The 24,852-nt window shown below is 49.8% G+C and overlaps 10 protein-coding genes across 10 annotated transcripts; 4 read left to right on the top strand and 6 right to left on the bottom strand.

Moving 5' to 3' along the window:
- Positions 1 to 6,501: 6,501 nt before the first annotated feature.
- MYCFIDRAFT_173365 (uncharacterized protein) lies at positions 6,502 to 7,719 on the bottom strand (the record flags this gene model as incomplete). Its single annotated transcript, XM_007926793.1, has 10 exons — positions 6,502 to 6,709; positions 6,734 to 6,745; positions 6,789 to 6,820; positions 6,853 to 6,966; positions 6,991 to 7,233; positions 7,260 to 7,378; positions 7,403 to 7,419; positions 7,446 to 7,567; positions 7,600 to 7,620; positions 7,651 to 7,719. The coding sequence occupies 10 exons, from the start codon at positions 7,717 to 7,719 to the stop codon at positions 6,502 to 6,504; spliced, it is 957 nt and encodes a 318-aa protein (XP_007924984.1).
- On the top strand, positions 7,713 to 9,535 carry MYCFIDRAFT_152578 (uncharacterized protein). The gene is made up of 3 exons (XM_007926794.1): positions 7,713 to 7,936; positions 8,001 to 8,556; positions 8,619 to 9,535. Exons 1-3 carry the CDS (start codon positions 7,750 to 7,752, stop codon positions 9,430 to 9,432), a joined length of 1,557 nt encoding a protein of 518 aa, XP_007924985.1. The 5' UTR covers positions 7,713 to 7,749; the 3' UTR covers positions 9,433 to 9,535.
- A 773-nt stretch (positions 9,536 to 10,308) lies between these two features.
- On the top strand, positions 10,309 to 10,974 carry MYCFIDRAFT_135275 (uncharacterized protein; the record flags this gene model as incomplete). The annotated part of the gene is made up of 1 exon (XM_007926795.1): positions 10,309 to 10,974. One exon carries the CDS (start codon positions 10,309 to 10,311, stop codon positions 10,972 to 10,974), a length of 666 nt encoding a protein of 221 aa, XP_007924986.1.
- Positions 10,975 to 11,533: 559 nt separating this feature from the next.
- MYCFIDRAFT_195430 (uncharacterized protein) lies at positions 11,534 to 13,303 on the bottom strand (the record flags this gene model as incomplete). Its single annotated transcript, XM_007926796.1, has 2 exons — positions 11,534 to 12,944; positions 13,080 to 13,303. 2 exons carry the CDS (start codon positions 13,301 to 13,303, stop codon positions 11,534 to 11,536), a joined length of 1,635 nt encoding a protein of 544 aa, XP_007924987.1.
- A 295-nt stretch (positions 13,304 to 13,598) lies between these two features.
- MYCFIDRAFT_163165 (uncharacterized protein) lies at positions 13,599 to 15,143 on the bottom strand. Its single transcript, XM_007926798.1, has 2 exons — positions 14,692 to 15,143; positions 13,599 to 14,630 (listed from the first exon to the last, which is right to left on the bottom strand). The coding sequence occupies exon 2, from the start codon at positions 14,454 to 14,456 to the stop codon at positions 14,085 to 14,087; it is 372 nt and encodes a 123-aa protein (XP_007924989.1). The 5' UTR covers positions 14,457 to 14,630; positions 14,692 to 15,143; the 3' UTR covers positions 13,599 to 14,084.
- On the bottom strand, positions 13,599 to 15,147 carry MYCFIDRAFT_202990 (uncharacterized protein; the record flags this gene model as incomplete). Its single annotated transcript, XM_007926797.1, has 2 exons — positions 13,599 to 14,630; positions 14,692 to 15,147. The coding sequence occupies 2 exons, from the start codon at positions 15,145 to 15,147 to the stop codon at positions 14,520 to 14,522; spliced, it is 567 nt and encodes a 188-aa protein (XP_007924988.1). The 3' UTR covers positions 13,599 to 14,519.
- Positions 15,148 to 15,315: 168 nt separating this feature from the next.
- MYCFIDRAFT_210860 (uncharacterized protein) lies at positions 15,316 to 16,262 on the bottom strand. The gene has a single exon (XM_007926799.1). It carries the CDS (start codon positions 16,246 to 16,248, stop codon positions 15,760 to 15,762), a length of 489 nt encoding a protein of 162 aa, XP_007924990.1. The 5' UTR covers positions 16,249 to 16,262; the 3' UTR covers positions 15,316 to 15,759.
- Positions 16,263 to 18,508: 2,246 nt separating this feature from the next.
- On the bottom strand, positions 18,509 to 19,304 carry MYCFIDRAFT_187400 (uncharacterized protein; the record flags this gene model as incomplete). Its single annotated transcript, XM_007926800.1, has 3 exons — positions 18,509 to 18,908; positions 18,961 to 18,993; positions 19,063 to 19,304. 3 exons carry the CDS (start codon positions 19,302 to 19,304, stop codon positions 18,509 to 18,511), a joined length of 675 nt encoding a protein of 224 aa, XP_007924991.1.
- Positions 19,305 to 20,624: 1,320 nt separating this feature from the next.
- MYCFIDRAFT_195433 (uncharacterized protein) lies at positions 20,625 to 23,867 on the top strand (the record flags this gene model as incomplete). The annotated part of the gene is made up of 4 exons (XM_007926801.1): positions 20,625 to 21,939; positions 22,195 to 22,349; positions 22,474 to 22,529; positions 22,823 to 23,867. 4 exons carry the CDS (start codon positions 20,625 to 20,627, stop codon positions 23,865 to 23,867), a joined length of 2,571 nt encoding a protein of 856 aa, XP_007924992.1.
- A 170-nt stretch (positions 23,868 to 24,037) lies between these two features.
- On the top strand, positions 24,038 to 24,735 carry MYCFIDRAFT_202992 (uncharacterized protein). Its single transcript, XM_007926802.1, has one exon. It carries the CDS (start codon positions 24,132 to 24,134, stop codon positions 24,702 to 24,704), a length of 573 nt encoding a protein of 190 aa, XP_007924993.1. The 5' UTR covers positions 24,038 to 24,131; the 3' UTR covers positions 24,705 to 24,735.
- Positions 24,736 to 24,852: the final 117 nt, after the last annotated feature.

Below are 24,852 nucleotides of genomic sequence, written 5' to 3' on the forward strand. Positions count from 1 at the left end.
TAAAAACAAATTGTACCCTCGCTTTCGTACGGATATATATAGTATACGTCGATTATATTATTCGCGGGGGCGGGATCGTCGTATACTAGGGGATCTAGTATATTATATACCTAATCTGCCGCTTAGTCGAGGTCCGCTACGAGCCTACTTAAGGCGTCCGGTATTCTATAGAGGCGTCCTAGGCGGTAGTATACCTTAAGCTTAGGGTACTAAGAGAGGTACTAACTGGCCTATACTAGACGGAGGTTAAGCTTGTCCGTAGACGTAGTCGTCGCTAGGCTCGCTGCCGTAGTAATACCTAGGGCCGCAATATAGTCGGAAAACACATATACCGGCTTACGTACCGCTTATAGGATTATTCGTGCCTTCTATACTGTCTAGACTAGTCCGCTAACCTTAAGCTCGGTAGCTAGGTATCGCTTTTCTACGTCCGTAAGGGCTTTGCTAAGGTATATAATAACTTATACCTAATCTACCGGGAAGCGTACGGCCTTGCTATTCTCGATAGTCGGCTTTAGATCTCCCTTAACGTAGTATACTACCGCTACGAATCCTCCTATATAGGCGTCTAGGTCGATATATATAGGGCAATTAGGGTCCGCGTAATAGGAGAACTTAATATCGCGGTATATCTGCCTTAGGATATTAAAGGCCTTATACTCGGTTTCTAGTGCCTCGTCTACGTTAAAGGCTAGGGTCCTAGCTACGTAGCGCTTTCGCTTATTGCCCTTGTTAGCTAGGCTAAAGCGCAAGAGCTCTTTCTTACGGTTCTCGAATAGTATCGTAATCGTAGAGTAGTATAGAATATACTGTCGTTACTATCTAGTAAGCCCTAAGTAAAATTCGATGTCCTTTAGGGTCGTAGGGAATTTCAAGTCTAGGATAGCCTAGACCTTTTCCTTATAAGTAGTGTATCCTAGTCCTAACACTCGTTAGCCTAAAAGCTTCGTAGATAGATACGCGAGGAACGACTTATACGGTACGATACTAATATTCTTACCTGCTAGGCACTCGAATACCGCGTTTAGATACTATAGGTGCTCTTCGAAGGTACGAGAGTAGATAACAATATCGTCGATATACGCGCGGTAGTAGGATTTATATCGCTTAAGTATCTTATTAAGCTAGCGCTAGATATATTATATGCTATTCGAGAAACCTATAATAGCTATATATATCTGTTCCTAGCCGCGGTAGCTATTAATCGCGAATTTGCTACGGTCCTTTTCGGCTACTGCCTATTAATAGAAAAACGCGACGGCGTCTACTATTGTAATATAGGTAGAGCCGCGTAGTGCCTTAATAATGTCCTTTTGTCTAGGGAGCGGATAAGAATCCTTAACTGTAATTTTGTTTAGGCCTCTAATGTCTACGACTATACGTCCTTTACGGACTAGCTTACTATCTACTATCGTTGTTTTCTAGACTACGAAGACTAGGAACCTAAATTAGGTAGGCTTAGTAGTAAAGGATATCTTTCTTTATACGTATAGCGGGTCGAACGTCTTGTTTACGACTTCTTTATTAGGGGCGTAGAGTAGGTACGCTACTATAGGAACTTTATCGTTCTTATAGCCTAGCTTTAGCGTAACTTCTAGGTAGTTAGACTTAGGAATGTCTACCGTAGTGCCCTTGTCCTTCTATAGGTCCTCGTACTTCTTTACTACGGCCTCGATAAGTTGTACCTACTCTTCGGTACCGTAGGCCGTTACGCTATTAAAAAGCTAGGTCTCTTTTATAGGGTTCGGTAGGTCCGGTAGCGGAAGGCCGGCTACGCCGTAATCTTTAGGCGCGATATAGTAGCAGCCGTAGTAGTTATACTCGCGTATATACCCTATCTTTATATGTCGTAGTAGAGTCTATAGCTAATTAGTATCGTTGCGGACCTATACGAAATTTACTACGGCGTCCGCGATAGCGGCGTAGATAGTTAGGGCCTTGTTCTTAAGCTCCTAGTTTTGCGGGTAGAAGGCTACGTCTCGATCTATAGGAAGGTCTATTCTAAACTAGATAGGTACCGAAGTTACCGTCTATAGTACTAGAACGACGTTCTTATCGCCGGAGTGCACTACTATACGGAACTTAACCTAGTCCTTATAGCCTACTAGTAAGGGAATCTTCGCTTTCTCGTAGGAACTAATCGTTGCGGTACGATATAGCATATCGATTTTAATACCCTTCGGGCCGATAATGTCTATCGCTATAAGGAACTTAGCTCTAAGCTCTTTAACGATATATACCTCGTAACGTATATAGGCGATAACCTTAGAGCCCTTAACGATTCCTAGTACCTGAAAATCGAGATCTGCGTACTTACTAATGTCCGTCGAACCTACGCCCTTAACCTTTAGTAGAGCTACTAAGCGCTTACGCTCGATATCCGGGCGTGTCTAGTATAGGAAGGTCTTATCGATAAGTAATACTATCGCGCCTATATCTAGGCAGACCGCGTATTCGGTACCGTCCTTCTATAAGCGCACTACCGTACGTAGATAGTAATAGCCCCGAAACGCGTATCTACCCTTAACCTTTAGTAACGTAGCGGACTTAATAAGTCTAGCGTCCTCTTCGACGCTATCCTTCTTAGGCGTTAGCTCCGTAGCGTACTTAGTACGCCTATAGTCCTATAAGAGATTGTTACTATCGAACTTAGAGCTATAGTTTAAATATAAGAATTTTAAAGGTCGTATCGTAGTAAAAGGTTCTATCGCCGGGGGAAGGTACTTACCGATATATAGGGAAAAGGGCGATAGTAGCGGAACTTCGCTATAGTATACTAATATAGAGTCCTAAGAAGAGGCGTTATTATCTGCATCGTCTAATCTGTAGTAGATATCTACCTAGTCGTTAAAATATACCGGTATAGAGTGCGGGCTTACTAGCCTCGCTAAGTAGCGTAAGCTAGATCGTAGGCGTAAGTACGAACGCGGGTATAGGATAGATATAGGCTTTTCGACTAGAGGCTCTAGTACCTACTTATCGGCGTAATAGTTGCGCGGGGCCTTATTGCCTTAGTAGCTGCGTTCTTGCTAACCCTAGGTATCGCGTACGTTATTTCGCGCGCCCGTATCTTATCGTTTTCTATAATTAGCATTTCGGTTTCCGCCGCGTACTTCGTAGCCTTAATTATTATTACGTAGCTCTACCCGATTGTTACGGTTAGAAGTGTACTCTTTTTAGCGTCCCTCCCCCGCTAGGGCTTACCTATCGTTTCCTTAATCTTAGCGCTAATACTAGTTTTAATTAGTATAGCTACTATTTCTAGGGCGCTTATTTCCGTAGCCGCCGGCGTAACCGCGACCTAAATTGTCGCGATATCCGCGTACTACTATAGCGTACCGATTATCGAACCTACCGGCGTAACCGCGACCTAAAGTATCGCGATATACGCCCGAGGAATTAATATATCGGTCGTTATTACGAGCGTTTCGATACTGCGACTTACCGTTATACCTATTACAGCCTCGGGTAGTACCGTAGCTATCGGACTATATATATCTACGGTACTATACTTTATACTTGTCTTTAACGGCTTGCGTAAAAGTATAAATTGTATCGCTTAGTAAAGGCTTATCGAGCTTGTTCTATAGGCGGGGCTCGAATCGTAACTATGCCTAGTAGAGAAGAGCGTACGGTCTATTAGAGTCTATCTCGAGACCTGCCTCGCGTACGTAGCGGATATAGTTTATAATAAACTACTAGGGTACTCTGCGGTTGCGTACGTCCTATACTATATACAATTCGGCGTATAGCTTATCCTAGGCCTCGATAATAGATCTGCTAAACTTGTCCCTTAGGGCTTTATACTAGCGCTCGATGCCCTCTCTACCGCGAATCGTATTACGATTATTGCTTATAAGCTCGTAAATAAACTATTATTATACGGCCCTACGGAGGCACTTCGTAAGCTAAGTACGTACTATACGGGCGTAATTAACCGCCGCGTAATTACAAGCTACGTCTAAGAATAGGTATACTAAGGTAAATGTAACCTTGTTACCGTATGTATAGATATCCTAGCTATCTAAGTCCGCGTATAGGGCGTCCGGGTAGAAGTACCTAATGTCTATCGGGTTAAACCTCTCTAAGCGCTAAGAACGATACGGGCTATAATAGGGTAAGCGGCTAAACTAAAAGTTATCGATATAGTGCGGGTTAAAGTTATAATCTCGGGGGCTATAGTTCCTGCCCTAGGTACTAGAATTACCTAGGCTTAGGCTTAGAGGCCCTCCGCTAGCCGCACCGCCTTAACTATAGCGGCGCTATCTAGCCTCGGCGTTGCGTTAGACGTTACGGCGTAACTAATATAGCTAGGCATTAACTAGGTTAGGTAGGGGGGCTAATAGAACTTGTTCCTATAGGACCTATTTATTTAAACCTATACGCGCGAGGCGTTTAGCTCTCCCGGTATCGAGCCTGTCCTATACTAAGCTTAAAGGGATACTCTAGCGTAACTAGTCGATCTCGTCCCTAATTTTATCCCTAAGTTGCTATATTTAGATAACTTATTAATTTAATAGTTGTCTAAACAGCTAGCGTATCTTATTGCGTAAGACGGCTAGGTTAGCGGCGTTTAGGATTTCGCCGTTAGCGTCTTTAGCGGCCGCGTTAGCGCTAGCGGTGTTCTAGTTCTCGTATACTAGGACTTCGCGTAGCGCGCCCTCTTATAGGCGTTAAGGCTAGGGATTGTCGTAAGCTAGCTGCTTACCGTTGCGCTAGTTCTAAGAGGATAGTCCTACGGCCGCGTTACGTACTCGCTAGCGGTCCGCGACTAGACGCCTAGCTTCCGTACCTAGGAAAGCGTTAACCGATCGGCGGCGCTATATCTACTATCGAGGAGGTAGGTTCCGCTCGATACTAGGTTCTACGTATACTAAGTCTGTACGCTAGAATTCTAGGTCTATATTTTAGGATATATCGGCTATATCTTCCGTAGAAGCGGGTAGGATTAACGGCTCTTATTGTCGGGGTCCTTACTACTATATCTCGGGACCTCGATTCTAGAGCTTAGGACCTAATAGAGAGGACTCTCGGTAAAGCTTAGTACCTAATAAAAGGGACTCTAGCCTACTCGGGGCCGGAAGCTCCTACTATTCCGGCTCGGGGCTCTATTACTCTATATCCTCCTATTTAGGCTTAGGACCTTGTTACTTAGGACCTTGCTACTTAGGGTCGATAGAAACCGGTAAGGACAAGGTAGGGCTACTCGGGACTAACAGTTCTAAGGCACTAAGTTCTCGTAGACCTAGGGGAAAAACGATCGGTAAGGACCTATAACGTACGTACGTAACTCGTCGCGTACTAGCTACTAAAATCGTCCGCCGGTAGCGTAGTAGTAGACTAGTATCCGGGCTTGCGGGCACTACTATATCTAGAGAGGGTAGTACTAGTTCTAGAGTAGGAGCCGCTAAGTCGTTAGGTCCTATTATATCTAAAACTGCAAGTTCGTTACGGAGTGTAATTAGTGTCTTCGCTACTACCGTAACTAAAGAGCGGTTAACTGCCTAATCCTAGGGGAAACCGAGGATAGTACTACCTCTAGCGTCTAAGAGTTTTCGCGGTATATATTCTTCTAGGGGCTAATAATAAGTAGTAATTGTCGTAACGACTGCTTTTAACGGGTCTCTCTACTTCTAGTATACTAACTTAGCGTAACTAGCGTTAGCTAAGAATTCCTTAAAGCAAAAAGCGATGTTTAACGAGTAGGCGTCTAAATCGGGGTATACGGAAGCTAGTATATTTATAAAGTAAGCGTAGGCTCGATAATCTTATAATTATCGGATAAGTATAGAGTTAAGGAACTAGACTAGAGTCGGGGAACTATTAGGGTACTTATAGGCTCTTGCCTCGACTAGTGCCCGCTTCGGTAGGTACTAGTATAGAGTAAACAAACCTAAATAAGGAAGGCGGGCCGCCTAGTCTAGCGATTAGAGGGCTATAGGGCGCTATCGATTAGAGGGCTATCGGTATATAGCTATATATATACGGAAGATAATATACGGAATTTAGAGGACTATCGTAATCGTCTCGGTATCGAGCGTAGATAGTTGTTATAGTTAGGTAAATAGGTCGGTACCGCTAGTATAGGACCTCGCGGTCGCGTCTTTTTAGTTTTTTAAGGTGCCCGTTCGTCTAGTACTTAGGTACTATTCGAACGGATCTAGATCTAACTAAAGCGAAGCTACTAATTGTTATATAAGGGACGATTAGTAGTTAGGCAATAGTATAGTATTAGTAAGGTATCTACGGTCCTACGGAAGTATATATAGGCCCGGCGTTCTATACCTGCCGTAACAACTTATACTATAAGGCCTAAGGCAAAAGAGAAGGAAAGTAATAGCGCCGAGCCGTAGGTGCCGTAGAGGTTTAAAATATAAATACTAATAACCTATAATCGTCTAGTAATAACTAGTTATAGTAGACTATAATCGCTCGAGATTATAGCGGCTTCTATAACCGCTATAATCGGTGGCAAGCATACAAAGCCTAAGGAGCTACTTCCTAGTCGACCCTTGCCCTTGCATACTTATCGATATCGGCTTTGCTTCTGATTTGCTGAAGTAGTCCGTGAACATTTGATAGAGGTCTTCGCCGCAAGATCGCCAAGGCACGCTTCCTTACCTCTCGGGCGGTAATGTACATACATAGAGTGTATGCTATACCATACCCATACCAGCAAGGAATGGGAGCGAGACACACTGCCCTTGAGCTTCCGAGATGCCATACACATCACAAGGCGTATGGGCTACAAGCAATCCTGCAAGGGTGCCTGGGGAATCTTCTCACACTGGCAGAATCTTAGATTCTTAGTACCAGAGGACTTTTGGCAAGAGCTGGTTACTAACTCATCACGGACTGGAAGACGTGGGTGGGCACTGCCAGAGCGATTTCTCGGAAAATGCGTATTCCGTCAGTGGCCAGCAAGGGACAAATCTCAATGAACTGAACTTCCATCGAGATATGACTCTTGCCATTTGGGGGAGTCTACACTTTGGCGTGATGGCTTGGACCAAGATCGCATGTCGAGAACAGGTTGCAGGAATGGTGTCGGCGGATCGCTCGTGAGCTCAGAAAAGCCCGAACATACTGGAAGTACCTCGCCTGGACTTGGTATGGATGACTTGCTTGGTCTTGCACAACCAGATACAGACTCAGATGTTCCCTCGACAGGCTACGATGATGAGGGATATGTGAAGCAACAAGTCCCAGTCTGGTGCCTGCCTGTTCTGGATACTGGCTCATCTAACAAATTCGCTCACCGCCCTAATCCTGGATTCCAGCTCAAAAGAATATTCCGAGGGAGGGCCTAAGGAGGAAGCTGAAGAAGGCCTTACGCTCGGCGACTTGACTAAGCAGCAATGATTGGAGATTGGAGCCTCTGGAAGTCGTTCTAATGTGCCACCCAATAATGTGCTGTCACTTGTTTCAAACACTTCGCATCCAACGACAGGACGACGTATTGACATGTAGTGGGACCTTCGCCTCCGCCACTGTTGCCAATTCTGGAATCGGAATGGCTGATCTGAGTAATGATGTTCGGCAAGAGGTCCGCGAAATCCTTCGCGTTCTATGCTCTGTCAAGATTGGACAGTGTGCGACAGTGCATCCTTCATCTTGAGACTAGCTAGAGCATGTGGCGCATTCCTGGACGCCTGGAGCTGGAAATACAAAATGTCGAGAGCTGCTTGTTGATGCCAGTGACATTTCTTGAACAAGCATCTACCAAGCCTCTGCCGAGACCGAGCCAAGATGTCGGCCTTCTTCCTTTCGCTGATGCTATTGCCCGAAGCTCTCGCACAAGGGTACCACAAGCTGCCAGTCAGTCGCACATTTCGGAAGGGTACCAAGGCCCATGCCAAGGCCGTCAATGAGCCTCTGACTTTCGAGGATCAATGGTTGAATGGCCAAGGTGGCTACTTTGCCGATGTAAAGATCGGTACATGCTCAATCTTCCAGGCCTGCATCGAATACGAAATCATAGTACTAATCAAGACTCACAGGTACACCTCCACAGTCCATGCAGGTCCTGATCGATACTGGCAGCTCTAATCTTTGGGTCCCCAGCACGAATGCCGCTACATGCAGGAATTACACTTGTCCGGCCGGAGCCTTCAACGGGAACATGTCTTCAAGCTTCGCGCCTGCAACAGGTGCGCCCAAGTATCATATCATGTACGGCGATGGCTCCATTGTGGACGGCATCTACGCATCGGATACCGTATCTGTTGGGAATGCAACATTGACGAACTTCACGATTGGATACGCCGATGAGGTCCAGGTCTCGCCCAATGTGATGAATGGAGCACAGTACGGCATTATGGGTGTAAGCTACGAAGGCGAGGAGACTGGTGCTTGTCCAGACGGCTATGCGCCTTGCAATGGCTCGTATGTCATCCCCACAGTGCCCGATGCTCTGTATAGATCAGGCGCTATTGGCTCCCGTTCGTACTCCCTATATCTGGACGACGTGGTCGAGCAGAAAGGCAGTATTCTCTTCGGAGCAGTGGACACTGCCAAATTCTCAGGCGATCTAGTAACAATGGCGACTATCACGCAGTGAGTACTTTGGGGACGCTCCTACGTCTCCGAGCTATTTTGCTAATTGATTCTGCTTCTAGTCAAGGCCCAGAAGGCGACGGCTTGAACGGTGATTACGTCGAGCAAGGTCTTTACCTCTCATCCGCCGCAATGACCATCAACGGTACCAGCACGCAGATCACCACAGATGGATACTCCAACCCGGTCTTGTTGGACTCTGGAGCTGCCGCAATCACTTTACCCAAGAAAGTCTACAATGCGGTATCAGAATTGCTTCCGAGCGATCTGATCGTAACCTACCAAGGCTCGGCCGCTGTATTCTGCGATCAATCTGCTTACGATCTCACCCTTACCTTGGGCTTCACCGGAGCGGACGACAAGAATACGACCGTTGATGTACCGCTCCGCGAAATCTTGGTGCCTCTATACACCGACGAAAGCTACAATTCCACGACCTTGGCGACTAAAGATGGCAGGGCTATTTGCAGCATCAATCTCGCTTCAGGCGCAGATGGTGAACAACTCACTGTCGGCGACCCATTGCTGAGAGCGGCTTACGTTTTCTACAACTTGGACGAGAAGACCATCTCCATCGCCAAGCCTACATACTTTGCAGACCAGGAGAACATTGTGCCAGTCAATGGCTCCACCCCAAGCCTCACTGGAACTGGTGCCGATTCGATCAATGGAGGCAACGTGACTGTCCCAGCTTCAGCAACGGCTGTGGCTGCCTCAGCAACAAGCAACACCGGATCTGACTCTTCGCCCTCAGCAGCGAGCAGCACTGGATCCGATTCCTCTCCCTCCAGCACCAATGCTGCAACATTGGCGTATGGATCGATGAGTCAAGGCGCTTTGGTTGCTGCTTTTGCAGTGCTGGTTGGGCCTTGGTAGAATGAACAGATATGATATCGACAGGAATAAAGTTAGAATGCCTTGGCGGCATTATGAGAGAGACTATGAAGACATTTTAATGAACACCTTTCATCCAACCTGCATTCAACGACATCACATAGTCACGCAGTGCCCCTTACAATCTTTTCTTCTGGCGGTCTTCGCATGTTATGTGATCGTGATTGGAAAGCACTCGAAGGGACCTTCGCCAATTAGACACCTTCCACGAATCGTCATTCCTCCAGACGGTTCTCGGCGAGATTCTTGTTGCTGCAGACATCGTTGAGCATGCCTGGACAACGTCCCAACTATGACTATACCATTTGCCCAGCCGAGCGGTGGTCGGCACTTTGCCGACATTACTCTAGTCACGAGAGCGCAGAGAGTGCTTAAGACAGCATGCCTACACGGAGTGATAAAGGTCTAGACATTTCTTCATTGCTGCAGAGTCCCCGTAACCAGGCCAGAGGCTCCAAGACTCTTCGCTATTGTTCTCTTGCTCAAATGCTAGCTCGTCGCCATCGAGGTCCCATTTGAGTTGAGAATTTCGTCTGAAATGTTCCAACTTTCATAGTCACCTTGGATTCAATCGATAGCAGCATCGACGGCTGTACTCTCCTCAATAGCGGTTGACATATCGAGTGTTGTCTTCGCAACATGTTACCTAACCTTCTCGAAAGTCAATGACGTCTACAAGCTCGTCATGATGACCATTCTGCTTGGCCGTTTTGGAACGAAAATTTCTAGACAGTGGTGTTGCTGGAGACGTGCGTTGTTGTCGCAATTGGCATACGACGTGTGCCGTATCAAGCTCTACGCATCACCTAAAGCTACTATACAACTGCCCAGCTTTTCACGTCACACCATTAATACGACATGACAAGCATTTACCTAGCAAAAGGTCCTCTGTCATTCGACGAGATTAAGGAAAAGCTGCTTTCGTTTCCAACGCCTCTCATAGAGACCAGCTCTCCCAATGACGCAGCTCTTACGGATGCCATTTCGACGTTATATCTCCATCCCGCTTTCGAAGCTCTCTTGCATATCCTCAACCAAGACCTCGCGTCTGCTCACTTCCTCGTAAGGCATATGCAGTGCGAGCCAGAAATTGAAGGAATGTGGATCCACGGCATCCTCCATAGGATAGAAGGAGACGTACAAAATGCAAGAGCATGGTATGCTGATGTCTGTGAGACTGATGTGTTTGAAAAGGTCTGGGGCAAGTCTTCAGAGGAAGAGAAGAATGAAGCAGATGCCGAGAAGGATGGGGTCAGGACGGGCAAGCTGCCGAATCAAAGGAAGGCAAGGGAATTTTTGGATTGTGTCGAGGCCGTGCGCGATGGCGACTTGAACGCAAAGCAGGAGCTTGAGAAAGACGCCAGGAGGGAAGTCGAGACATTGCTGGAGTGGTGTGGGCAGAAGTTCGGGACCGAGAAGAACTTGGACGCATCGAAAGCTTGGGTGCAGCCAGGTGGAAATTCTGATGTCGGGCAGAAGAAGCAGAGTATGCTCACTGGTGGAGACGGCTTCAGGAAATTCTGAGGCATTTTCATCGTCGTTCGAATGTCAGTGAGCAACAGATCAGTCTAAGACAATGAGCTCCATGGGAATCAATCCATAGGTACCGAACATCATTTTCACGTCGAAGTCTCGGCGAAGCCCACGAGAGATTGGCTCCAATGCATGCTGAACTCCCGGCAAGTACCGTTTCGTCGTCCGCAACAACTTCCTCAGCAAACTTTGAATCCCAAATGTCGACAGTGCATGATAAGTTGGGCATTCGGTCAGAGTTTCAATGATGAGAGATCCGAAGAGAGGCTCTCTGAGTTTGCAGCTGGCTGGCTCAAGCCGAAGTATCCGGATATCTATCTCGAGCACTTTCCAATGCCTTTTATTGGAACCTCTTCATGTTGACATATTCTCACGGAGATGTGGCCCTGTTGGTCTCTTGTCACTTATTCGGATGGCTTTGGTGGCAAGTGGCTTAGCTAGCTCTTCGAGACGTGTGTTTTCACCGGTCTTGGAAGCCTGGTTTTGGACACAATTTGTCACGGGCAGAGCACCTGTGACTATCAAGGTAGAGTCCCATTGCTCGCCTCGTCTAGTCCTTGTCCCGTTTCCTATCTTTTTCTTCGGCTTTTCGTCTCTCCTTCTCGGCCTTCCTCTCGGCCTTCTCAGCATTCCTCTCGATTTCATGCTCGTCTAGCTCCTTCAGCACAATCTCCATAGCTCTCCTTATAATCCGGGTCATAGGAAGAACTACCGGTCTCTGGATCCCGTCTTCGCTCCACAATCGCTCAGCAGCGGTATCCTCAGGGGTGACACTCTTAGTCCACCTCAGCTCCAGAATCCTGGTCTTGATCATAGAGTCGACTGCATCAGTGCCAACTTCGCGACAGAGTTGAAAGTATGGTATGGAATATGGCGTGCTTGTCATCTTCTTCATAACGTAAACGAGGTCTGTGGGAGAGAACTTGGCATCATCCTTATCTGAGTCCTTCCCGGAGGTCGCTGTGGACAAAGGTGAGTACGTTTCGAAATTAGCGCGAGTTAGGTGGAATTGTAGCAGAGTATAGGCCTGTACGAAGATCGCAGACTCATAGACAGTCATGTCGCCTCGATTGTTGCTCCAGCTGCTCACGTAGTCATTGAGGTGAGCTAGCTTGCCGCCAAAGGCATCATAAAGCTCGTCAAAAGTCAGCTTGCTTTGCATCCCATCTGGCAGAGACGGTAGGATGTGCTCATGATAAAATGTCTGCGCCTCTTCCCTGGGCACATCGCCAATTGTCATGATCTGCGCATGGTGACCCACATTCATGCTTCGCAGAAAGTGGTGGAAGAAGGAGTCGCTCGTCGACAGAACTACATGGCACAAGCGGTCTTGCTTCGTGATGACAAGCAGCGTGTCGAGAAAGACTTTCAAGCTGAGCTGATCGTCGACCAAAGCCGGCAACTTGTGCGCCTCGTCCATGAGAAACACGATTGGACGCTTTTTGAATGGCCTCTGCTCTGCCTCTTGATGTCGTCCGTCTGCATTAGTGATCTTTGTCTCTCCTGAGCTCTTGTCTGTAGATTGCGTTGCATCGACCTGGCGAGCTTTAATCTCGGCTCCGGTCTGACCTGCCTCTCCATCATCTTGCTTAGCTTCTCCGGTCTCGGTCTGCTCAGTCTCAGCATTGTAGTCCCAATACTTGAGAAGACAACTTTGCAAAGATTCCATCAAGCTTGCTAAGTCGGCAACAGTAATCTGATACCCAGGAACTCCATTGTCAGGCTTCTCCTTCTCCAGAAACTCCAGCTTCAAGTGCTTGAAAGTGAGCATGTTCTTGTTCATCTCCTCATCGTTCATCTCCTGGAAAAAGCTCTCGAACTGCGCACATAAAGATAGGTACAGGGTTCTCAGATCAGCGAAGCCGCTAATTCTTAGATCGAATTTGATAACGAAGAAGTCATCAGTCGCGAGCACTTCCCTCAACAAAGCCGTCTTGCCCACGCTGGTAGCGCCGAAAACACTACAAATTTAGGAAGTCAGTATCAATATTTTGCTCCTTCAGAGGAATGGTACGCGCATCCGAGACGTGGGAGCTCATATTGAGAGACATGCTCACCAACGTCGACATACACACCCTAGACTTTGTAAAACTTACACGGTCATCTTGGGAGTGTTTGACAGAACCCTTCGCAGCAGTGCCTGCTCAGCCTTTCGGCCATGGAACCCTGGTAGCCTGGAGAAGGTATGCTTGGGCGGAATCTTCTTGGCTTCGTTGCTGAGTTCCAGATCTTCCTTAGCCTTCCGCAGCATTTCTCTGGACTCGTTCAGTTGGCGAAGCGTCTCGGCCGGATTGGAGATAACCCCAAGAATCTGACCCATGCCGAAGAAACATCTTCGCTGTGGCGGGACGAAGGCCTGGCATTGTTTATTTGGGAGTGGACGGCAGAGTTGCCGTCGTGCTGCTGCCGATATCATCTTTGCATGAGTTGGTGGATGACTTTCGGTATTGACGATGATCGCTAGGCCGACAGGGACGTGATAGTAAAGGCCCAGGCCCTGATTGCAATCACCGTCCGAATGGTCGCCATCACTGGCTTTGTGGAAGGTCGCGATGATGACGGCATGAACGCGCTAGCACCTGCTGTGGCTGACACGTGGTATGCACGAGCCAGTTGCAAAAATAGTAATTGACATGTGCTTCGCATGTAGAGAGTACATGTAATTCAATATGGATGAACACGCTCGCGGGTAGAGTTGTAGGCCTACTTATATAGTGTAGGCGCGGGCTCTACAAGTCTCGAATTCCGGCTGCGCTGCCCCAAAGCAACAGCCGTTGGGTCGGTGTCAACCTTTGCTTCGTCTCTGGGGCGGTGAACGGCATTGGCGAGTTCATGTCTTATTGCCTCTCGCTATTCCGATCCCCGGTCCAAGGTCTCGTATCGTGCTCCGCGTCTTGCACCAGGAGAAAGCAGGAAGATCAGTGTCCGCAAGCAGGCAAGCTTCCTATCGCCTTACAGTGCATCGCCTGCCATGAAGTGGTCTTTGGAAAATAAGTAGAGCCGTTCCTTTGGCAACCGATGCATAGGGACCGTTGTGGTCGTCGCTGCCGATGTGAGAGATGACGATGTTTTTTGGTTGCATCCCCGCGATGTGATGATATTCATCCAGAACGCTGAATCGCGGTCTGTGTGCAAGGTGAGCACGAAAGACAAGATGAGGACGGAGCCGCAGTGAGCGAGAATGCTATTTCATAGATCTCTAAGAGCGGCGATTGTATTTGTGGCACTTCTTTCGAGCCTGTTGTGCGCCATCTGAAGTGGGCCTCAGTATTTCCCCATACCGGAAGCCTTCTCCACTGTCCACTGTGCATTCTGCTGCTGTTTTCTTCTGCCCAAGTTGTCTGCGTCAGTACATACCGCAATGTTGGCAGTGACTGAGGCCCTATGAGCCCGAAAGGCGTGGCTATGCTTTTCGAAAAAGCCTCTTTATTCGGCGGTCCCGCCCAACAGGCCATTTCCACTGCCTCTGGCATCTGTGTCGCCTTATATCCCACTGCATGAAGCCTCCCTTGACTGCAGTCAGGAGCCACAGCTCTTCAAGCAGCGACTTCTCCAAGCTCTTCCTTGAATGGATCTTCACCTTCGCCAGGCAGCAAAGATATCTTCTCGCCATCTTCCAGTTGCAAGCTCCACTCAAGTGTCTCGAACTGCATCGCAAATCAGCATACTCCCGTCTTCCACACTTTTCTCTACCATAAAAGGACTCACCAAACCCATCCTCGTCTTCCTCTCGCTCTTAAATCTCATCAATCCCTTTCTCTTCGTCCCTTTGACCCAAAAGCTAATATCAATCCTTCCATGTAACTGATTCAGCTCTCCCGAAATCCAAGGTATCTGGCTAGCGAAGTAGATTTCATCACCCAGAATCTCCCGCGCCTGAGCATTCGTTCTCAAACTGTACAACGTAGACTTTACGACCGAGCTAGAAGTTTTCTGATAGTTGAAAATGGCTAGCGACGAGCCGGTGACGACGAGTGCGAAGACCGGAAGCGTTTTTATCCAGATGTTGATGCCAGTCGAGATGCTCGGGAGTGCGCGATCGGCGCGGCGCTCAAGCAAAGGTCCAGAGCCAGGTTTCGGCGCGGCAATGAGGGTGCGACGGCAAGGTGTATTGCGAACTTTGGGTGTCGCCCGCAAAAGGCGAAGACTCGGCCGTATGATCATGATGGGAGATGTTGTGATTGTGGTGAAAGTCAATGGTCAGTTTGATGATGCTTCGAGAGGTACTCGCGCCAAGCCCAGGTCTTGGGCCCTCCAAGATCGACAACAATCGGTCGAGCAGAAGAGGCTGAACGGTTTGAATGAATGTGAAAGTGTCAAGGAAAGGCATTTGAAAAAAAAAATGACATCGTGTTGACTTTTGCTGTCTTCGTTATACATACATCTAATTCACCAAGGCGCGCTATCTAGCTGCTGCCGTCCAAAACTCCGTCGCTAAATCGCTCAGAGGGTATAACAAAAGATCCAACGCGCTCTCAACCGCTATGAGCTATATCTACCCGGTCTTCGGGACCAGTTCTGTACAAGTAGTATTTCTTCGCGAGCCCGTCTCGCGTTCCGTCAGCTTCACGCCACCGACGCCTTGCTCGCCTCGCAGAGCAATGCAGATTCGCTTTTGGAATGAACTGTACAAACAATCTCGAGTATGAGATTTGAAGGCACACGTCATACGTGAGCCGTTTGTGGATGTCAGAAAGCATCGCGATGATCAGAAGCAGTGGGATTCATGCTTGAAGCCTGCCGATGTAGATCAAGGGACATTGCGGTATTTTGACATCAGCCGATCATGTCGACTATTTCCTCGCCATCGATAATGAGCACGCCGGACTCGTTGGTAGATACTGATATAGGAGTCTGAAGCCGCCGCAAGTCATCACGGACCTGGTAGAGGTAGGAGCGTGATGCGTTGCATCGCAAATGGAGATGCATCTCAAGCACTTTGTGCTCGAATGGATGATCCTCGTAAAGGGTAGGTGCAGCTTTCCAGTCGAGGTGAACGTCTTCGAAGACGAAAGACTTGATCCGCCGCCTGGCGCATCGCTGTCTCTCGAGATGAAATGCATCCTGAGGCGGTGTGACATCCGGCATCAGCAGTCGTTGAACGGATCGTATCGACTGGGATGACTTTGTCGTAGAAGTGAGTTTGCTATCAGTAAAATGTGGCGAGGCGGACGACTTGACCAGGAAATAACCAGGATCGGATTGACTTGTGAGAAGTGGCGACGTTGAGGGAGAGGTGTTGATTGAGGACGACTTCGAACTCATGCCAGTCAATTCGTACGGAACGCCGACCAGTGTCAAATGTGTTCATGGTACGAAGAGGAAGGAGGAGCGTCGGTACTCCTCTTTGATAATGCAAAGCTTGGCTTGAAGGTAAGTGTGACTCCAAGGCGGGGGCGGACAGTGCCAAGCGGCTTGCTTGTAAACCGTAAACCGAAAGCACCGACGAGCTGCGGCGTCTATCATGTGATGATGGCTTCTGCATGTGATGCCGCAGACCGATGCACAAATCAGCCGATCATGTCAATGTCAATCGAGCGGTGGTCTTCGTCTGATGAAAAGCTGTTCAATTGTCGCAGTTTCCGTTCGTAGTCTGAGACACGTTTTCGTGCAACTTCGTCTGCAGACATAGACATGTCGACTTCATCCTGATAGAAGACGGGAAAGCTTGCCCAATCGCGACAGCCCTTTGATGCTTTCATTGAGCTTACGATATCGCCATATATCTTTGGATGGCTCATGCGTAGACATCTGCTGGAGCGCGGTTCCCCAGCCGGTATGGGCATCATCATGGCCTCGATTTTGGGGTCGGATGCTCGTTTACAGGGCGGTAGTTTCGAGATGCTCGAGTTGGAAGCCGTGCTGCATCGGGAAGCGTTCGATTGGTTGCTACCCTGTCGCGATATCCTTTTCTTCCTTGGCGCTCTGGGAGGCTGTTCTTGGTGCAGAGGTATGCTCGCGGATGGCCGCGAGAAGCACGGAAGGCGCATGTCGGCGCGCTGGGTTGGGGCACAGGTCGAGAGAGACGTGAGAGTGCAAAGCCGGGTGTATTCAAGAGCGATGGTAGCGCTTGTTGGGAGGTAAATGCTGTGCGGCCGTTATTGGCCAAGGCTGCCCGCTTTAGGAAGTGCGCACGGTCGGAGGGTGTTGATAGTTCGAGAAGGCTATGCTATGCGGCCAAGTTGCTTGTGACTGTTGGGTGCTCGTCCACAGATGGTCTTGGTGCGCGAGTCCATAGCTACAGTTGCGGAGGCATTATTATTGGGAAGGGCGAGACGTAGGTGTTGAGGGCAAGGCAGGTGGAGGGACGGGCTAGTTATTGGAGTTGCCTCTGGCTGGCGAGAGGAGCGGCGGGCCCGGGCAGACATGAACGAGCTTTGAGTTTCATCGCCGGCAATCGGCACGCTTGGCTGGTCCAAAAGAAGTGCACTACACTGGCGGCAGTCTGGCGCCCAGCAATCTAATTTGCCCGGATCGCCGCCTTGGGCTCTCTGTTCACTTGCTAAGCATTGATGCCATTCTCTTTGTCTTGGAATGCGTCTTGGCCACAAGAACAATGCCGGCCTTCTCGCCAAGTCCGACTGCTTGATCTGGAGCCGCGCAATGAACATCTTGTAGCCTTTTGTCGCTCTTGCTGACCAGCGATACTACTGTCAGAAGATGGTTGGACATAAGTCGACAGTAATGACATGCTTGCAGTGACGCCGGCCAACCCGCCGGTGGACGGTGGACGGTGGACCCCTTGACAGGCTGGTCGGCATTGCGACAGAGCTTCGTGCACGAGGCCGACAGACTGCAGGTGCAGCCCTGATGAGCGCTACGTCGGCCTGCACCGGCTATTTTGGCTGGCCGCTAGCACAAGCATCGCACGTCTCGAGTCGCAGCACGCAAGTGGCTTCTCCAGACGCCCTGCAGGCTGCTGCAAGGTGCAAGCATCTGCGGCCACGGGAGTAGTTCATCATCCGCATGTTTACACCAGACTCCAGTACTCCGTATGTTGTTATTACCGTATACACCAACACGTTTCGCTGTCCTCCGTAAACCGCCACTGGAGGACTTGGAAGTTTGCTGCAACGATCCGTCATCATCTTATTGGTCCGTTTTTTCGGCCGCGAAGAAGCGCATGACACCAATGTGCCGTCCTTTCCATCAAAGATCGGAAAATGACGTTTACCGAAGCAACCTCATCCCACAAAGGATCAATGTGCCCCAACCATATGGAGCCGCGATTCCGACTTTGCAGACACCGGCATTCATGCAATGAGAGATGCCGTCACCCGTGCACGCTGTCCTGCAATAATGCCGCGAAGACTCTGCTTTGTTGTCACGCGCAGGATACGGTGGATAATTACAGATATGCAGTGCCTGGCAATGTATCTATTCCCCTGTCGTGCGTGTCTGAGCCTTGCCGCGGTTCCTTGCCCGCTCCAGCATTCACCGGTCAGCCTTTCTTCTAATTGTGCACCTGATTTCCTCACCGTCAGCCGTCGCGCGCATATCAGAATGGCGGTGCCAATGGATAGGCCTACAGGAATATATTGTCCTTCGCATAATTGGGCTGGTCAGGATCATCCTCAACGTCTGCAACCACGAACATCTTCTTCACCGCTTTGAGGAAGTGCATGTCTGCTCTGCGTCTGCGTTTGAAGCAGAAGTAGCACACGGTGTTTGGGCCTATCAGATCTTGCAGGGTCTTTTGCAGGAGAGGGAAGGCCGGTTCGTAATATACGCAATCGGCTGCCAGTAAAACGTCTGGGTGCTCTGGTATGCCTTCTGGTCGTGCATTTCCCCAATCGTATACTGATGCGCTCACCTTACTTTGGAGCGTGTTGAGCGATATATTTCTCTGCATGAGAGGAAGCATTGATTGCATATCCGTGATGTGCAGTACACTGCTTCGACCGCATCCCATGGCAATGGCCAATCTATTGCCGTCAACGAATGCGGCCACTAATAACAGGAGAATGATAATCATACCCAGTCAACCCACCTCCAGCTCCAATCTCGACTCTACAAGTGATGAGGCGTTAGTTGCAGTAATAATAGGAACTCATCCCCATTGAGCGACTTCTCACGCACATGGAGGCATTCTGTAGGTCGCTTCGTTTCCGCCGTAGCAGGTACCTTGTTAGGATCATTCCAGCAGGCCAAGCCTGTCCTCCATTCCCGTCAGCGAGGTCTTCGTGGAGTAGCAATGGCGGCGTCAGCAGACCGCCAAAGTCCACTGTTTTCGTGCTTGCAGCTTTGTGCGATGGGCTTTGCACGAGGTCTTCCGACAGCACGAATGCTCCGGCATCAGACTCGCTGTCGGACCACGGCATTATTATTGCTCTTGCAATTTTGAAGATGTGTCGTTCAAGCGGCTCAGGGCCGTGCTCATTTCTCGAAGATGGATCGACGAAGGTTTGCTCTGCTTTGCAACGTGCTTGGCCATGTGCTTGGCATGGTTCTTGGTAGTCTTGGTGGCCTTGTCGTTGCAAAGAAACACAACAAGCACAGGCCTGCAGCAGAATGGTAGTAGTGCCCTAACCCTAACCGTAGGAGGCAAGTACAATCACCGCAGTACCCGCCAGTGGTTGGGTGTCACAAATTAGTTCTATCACCAACAGGCCAACAGGTCGAAGGAACGGGACAAGGCCACCACGACTTATGCGCCTGAGTGGCGTAGCGTGGCGTGGCATACATCCACGCCTCGCACTTCCCTTTCCACAAATCAGAAAATCGCGCATCTAATCATCAGCGTCGGTATCGCATCGCATCGCATCGCACCGAATCGAATCGAATCGCTTCATCCTGATCGCTTGCATGGAGGGCGTGTCCCTCTGCGAACTGGCCTGCTTGTGAACATGCCACGACACGGTGAACGACAGCACACAGCATCCTTGGCTCATCATCCATTGTATGTACAGACCACTGCATGATGTAGACTTCGCTACGCCGGGTACAGCATTCCGACAAGGTAACGATGAGTGGAAGCCTTCAAAGCACGAACACATGGGGACCATGACGTGAAGACACAGAACAATTGCGGGCCTGCAGTTGCCTATACATACACCACGATCCTCTGGCTTGAAATTCTCCGTCCACAGCTCTGAGAGGTCCAGAGAGGCGGGAAGGTACATGGTGTACGGCACCTGCATCTACCGACTGCTCCATATGCCAAGCTCTTCTCCGCGCAGCTGCCCGAGCATCACTGTCGATGTGTGAGCGCTCGTCTCACAACTCCACTGAATGCGGTCCAGCGAGATCACAATAATGTGATGAGAGTCACGGCGAATACAAGGCAACCCGCTCTCGCAGCAAGGCTAAGTCATTCCTATCCTATTTCACAGCAGCTAGAAGGATTGGTAGCATCAGTGCATATCCCTTGCTTCGCAGAACAAGACATTCCCTTTTCCATTCTTTCAAAGCCACACCCAGCAAGGGCTCCAGAATTGAGCATGGCCACTTTACGCGTGGAGCGCGCGAAAGAGCGCGCTGATTCTGCATTTCCTTTCCATAATCTGAGCACGCCATCTTACGCCCTTGACAAAACTTCCCAGCACGATCGACAGCGATGAGACGAGACGAGACGAATTGAATAACTCGGTCCAATGCCATCCACCACTTCCACCTGCTTCGCGCCTTGACACACAGCGATAATGGCAGTCAGAGCTGCGCAGATACTCGCAAGGGTGTCATGCACCTTATGCGCCTTGTTCGAGATTGCTGCAGCAATACCGAATGTTGCTTTCCCTTTCAACTCCCAGGTACCGACAGTCGCACGCATAAATCAACCATACACTTTTCAAATCTCTGCGTCCACTTTTGCGCCTGACGCCGCCAATTATGTCTACAGTCTTGCTGGTCAGCCAGCATGGCTCACGATCAACAGCGCAACGAGAACTTTGACGGGCACACCTGGCACTGGAGACGCTGGTTCCAAAACCTTCAACCTTTTGGCAGGCGACAGTAGTGGTGCGGCCACAATGGAATGCACACTTGTGGTGTCCGTAGACCCTGCACCGCAACTTACTGGAGATGTTAGCAGGCAACTCGCAGAGTCTGCAAACCTCTCGAGTAGCGAGCCGCCGGTGGTGACACTCGTGCCATCCACAGCATTCAATTTCGATTTCACTCAGGAGTCTTTCATCGACATCATTCAGCGCAGGCTTTACTATTACGCGACTCTATCTGATCATACACCTCTGCCTTCGTGGCTGAAGTTCGATAGCGAACGGCTCACGTTTTCCGGCATTGCACCAGACTTGAGTGCCTTTCCACAATCGTGGGACATCAATTTGATCGCTTCTGATGTGGCTGGATTTTCAGGAACGTATGCCTCCTTCACTATTGCGATAGGTACGCAACAGCTGGTGTTTGTACCAGAAGAGCAGGAAGTCAATATAACCGCCGGCGACAAGGTCAACATCACAGTGCTTCAGAATGAGTTGTTCAGCAGCAATGTCAACATCAGCCCAGCGGATCTGAAAGATGCGGAAGCTGAAATACCTGCCTGGCTGCATTTTAACGCTTCCACGCTGGCCATCACTGGAACAGCACCGGTGGACTTTTCAAGCGCAAATATCAGCGTCACAGCCACGGACAAGCAGGGAAACATGGCAACTGCGATCATCAATTTGACAGCAGGCAATGCCTCTCTTTTCGAGGGTCAGATTGGCACTCTTTCCGCTGCAGCAGGGGAATCGTTCACCTACCACTTCGACGACTCTCTGTTCAGCCGGGACGATCTCGAGCTCGCAGTTTCGTTGCCAGCTTCGGCCGACTGGTTGAAGTATAACAAAGATACCCGAGCTCTCGAGGGTGATGTGCCTTCAAGTACGCAAGCTTCCACCATCAAGGTAACATTGACGGCGAAGCTGCCTGACGATAAAGAAAGCCAAACACAGACTTTCACCATTGATGTCAAGGCCGTCTCTGTGACTACGAGCACAGCTTCGAATCCAACACAAACGAGTTCGTCTACTGCGATGCCTACATCCAAGCTTGCTTCTGAAGCTCGTCCTAGGCGTGGCTTAAGCGGCGGCGTCATTGCAGCAATCGTTATCCTGACTGTGGCAGCATCTGCTTTGCTACTTTTTGCAATCATGTGGTGCGTACGTCGAAGACGTCGGAATATTTCCTATGTCAGCCGGTCACCAAGGCCATCTAAGGAAACTATTTCACGCCCGATACCACCTCCCTCGGACAGCGCTATTGAGGTTCCAATAGATACACATCGCGATGTCGAAAAGGGCCATGGTGCAAGCGAGGATGTTCCACCTTCAGTGCCTCCGAAGGAGAATGATCCGCCGCCACAAATCACTTTGAACTTTGCCCCGAATCCCGCGAGACCAAAGTCGAGATGGCTCAAAAGAATCTCGCGGGTAAGCCAAGCTTCAAGCCTAGGAGTTGGCGAAGATGCAATCAGGGCGGACCAGAACATACCTGAATGGGGACACGCCAGTGTCGCGCTACACACACCGCATGATAGCTTTTCTGTGCCTGCAGAATTGGCGCGAGTCTCTAGGCAATCTAGCCAAGGTAGCCCCTCCAAGAAGAGAAGTGTGAGTCCTCTCAAGAGGCTGAGTCTTGGTCTCGGTATACACAGCGGCGGCGTAGCTCGTCATTCTTCCAGACGAACGACAGGCAAACATGGTCGTGCAAGAAGCAGTTTCGGTGCGCTGTCAACAACGCGGGAAGCTAGTAGCATGGTCTCTTTGGGCACTTGTGGCACGAGTGTTCTAGGCCAAGAGACAAGACCATCCGACTTTCCTCAGCCACCACAATCACTTCATTCGGCGAGTCATTCGGTCCCAACCCTGGGGACGATGACGGCTCTGTCAGCGAATCCTAATAGAAAAAGCATCCGCCTCGTAGCACGGAGCGACAGCATCAAAGACGACAGACCCATAGATCTGAAACGGCAAAGTTTCATTCGAAATCGAGCAAGCACGAACATCCAGTCGCCTCTGTTCACTCACGGGAGTCGCGCCAGCTCGAACAACACGCGTCAGACAGGTGAAGTCTCGGCAAAGAACAGCACAGCTGGGTCGGCAAGACGAGGGAGGAGAGGGAAGAGCATGCTCACAATGTACTCTGAGTCGTCTTCGGTAGAGCCGCAGCATCATCATCTGGACTCACCTCATCGAGACTCCAGACGTTTCAGTCAGAAGATAAGGACTGCGTTCCGGCCGAACTTCCCACGCGCAGTGACCAAGTCTACACTTTACGATGAGGCTGGGGGAGCGAGTCGTGCGAGTAGAGCGATTACAGACTCGTCCGGAGACTGGACCAGTGACAGCTTGAACAGCCAAGACTGGATTACCGAGCTGTCCAAACCGCGACAGGAGCGAACGTTTGTGCTGCCAGGAGAAGCCTCTCCGACGCCGCCACCGCCTTCTGCACCTCCCACGTCGAGACAGCAGTCTAGACAGGCCACGCCAGATGTTGAAGGTGCAGCCGTACCAAATAGCGCAGCGGAAAGGCTGAAGCAACGCGCGCTGAAGAAGCAATTACGCGAGCGCTCATCTTCACCGCTGAGTCAAAATGTCCAAGTCATCAATCGATCTTCGCCCTCAGTAATAAGGAAGATGCCGAGCACTCGACGTAATCGGCTCAGCGAGCCACTGTCTTTGGTCAGCGCTGATAGCATGCATAAAGGCAGACCTCGAATGGGCAATGCTCGACGACCAGTGAGTGTAGAAGAAGTGCAGAGGCTGAGTAGCATGCGAGCCGAGCATGACGCTGCCACTACAGCTGGCAGCGAGCGAGATCCGTGCTGGTTGACCGAGGAAAGCGATGGTGAGGATATTAGAGGTGCTGGACTGATTCCGCCCCTTGGTGGAAGTGCAAGCAAAGGCAATACCATGAGAAGTGATCTGAGCGGTCCGGCATTTCTGTAATGTAATGAGATCGACGAGAAATCCAAAGAAAATGAAGTCCAATCTTGTCACCTTACGTCCATGAAACACGGGAGCTATGACCACCTGTCCCTCTCGGCAAGCCGAACCTAAACACCTTTCTTTCACATGTGACGCACCTTCACCTTGACCTTACCTTCCAACTTTCTCTTTGAGTATCAACACACAACAAACCCTCACGATGCCCATTTCCCCCCCTCTCCCATAACACACACACACACACACCACCTACCAAAAGAAAAAAGGATGTCAACCCGCAGCGCGGCAACCCGCCTCCGCAAAACCTTCCAATACCCCTCCTCAGACTCCTCCTCCTCAGAGCTCGACGAAGAACACCAAGAGAAACTGATTTCCGACCTCCAAACCTCCGACACCGCAAAGAACAATCTCTACCGAAAAATCTTCCTAGCCTTACCTCTCCTCGCCCTCCTCTTCTCCCTCACAACAACCTTCGCCTCAGCATCCAGCGCCCGCGCCAGACTTTTGTCCCTGCTGAGCGCAACGAGTCTGGCATGTTCGGGATACATATTGCATTACATGCCGATTGAGAAGCCAGCGAGGAGGGGAAAGATACCGCAGTATCAGATCGAGGCTGCGAAGGGGCCTGTGGAGAGGTATTTGCCGTGGTTGAATGGGGCTCTCGTTGCGGTGTTGGGACTTGCGGCGGCTTTGAGTTATCGGAAGGGGAATTTGGAAGATGCCGGGAGGGAGATTCTGCCTGCGATAATATTTGGGGTGACAATTTTTGTGAGGGAGCAGCTCGCGCCGCTGGATTTGGAGGAGCTGCAGAAGGCGAGGTATGAGTTGAAAGGAGCTTGAAGAGGAACACGACTTTTCTGGTTTTCTCATCATACTCGACATGTCTATCTTGATTAGGCGCAGCTCTCTGCCGCATTGATCTGCGAAGACATGACAAATGCCTCTTCCGTGGATGCTGCAAATTGGTATCTCGAACTGCCACCCCACC

The sequence above is a fragment of the Pseudocercospora fijiensis genome (assembly GCF_000340215.1).
Source record: "Pseudocercospora fijiensis CIRAD86 unplaced genomic scaffold MYCFIscaffold_3, whole genome shotgun sequence".
NCBI classification, from domain to species: Eukaryota; Fungi; Ascomycota; class Dothideomycetes; order Mycosphaerellales; family Mycosphaerellaceae; genus Pseudocercospora; species Pseudocercospora fijiensis.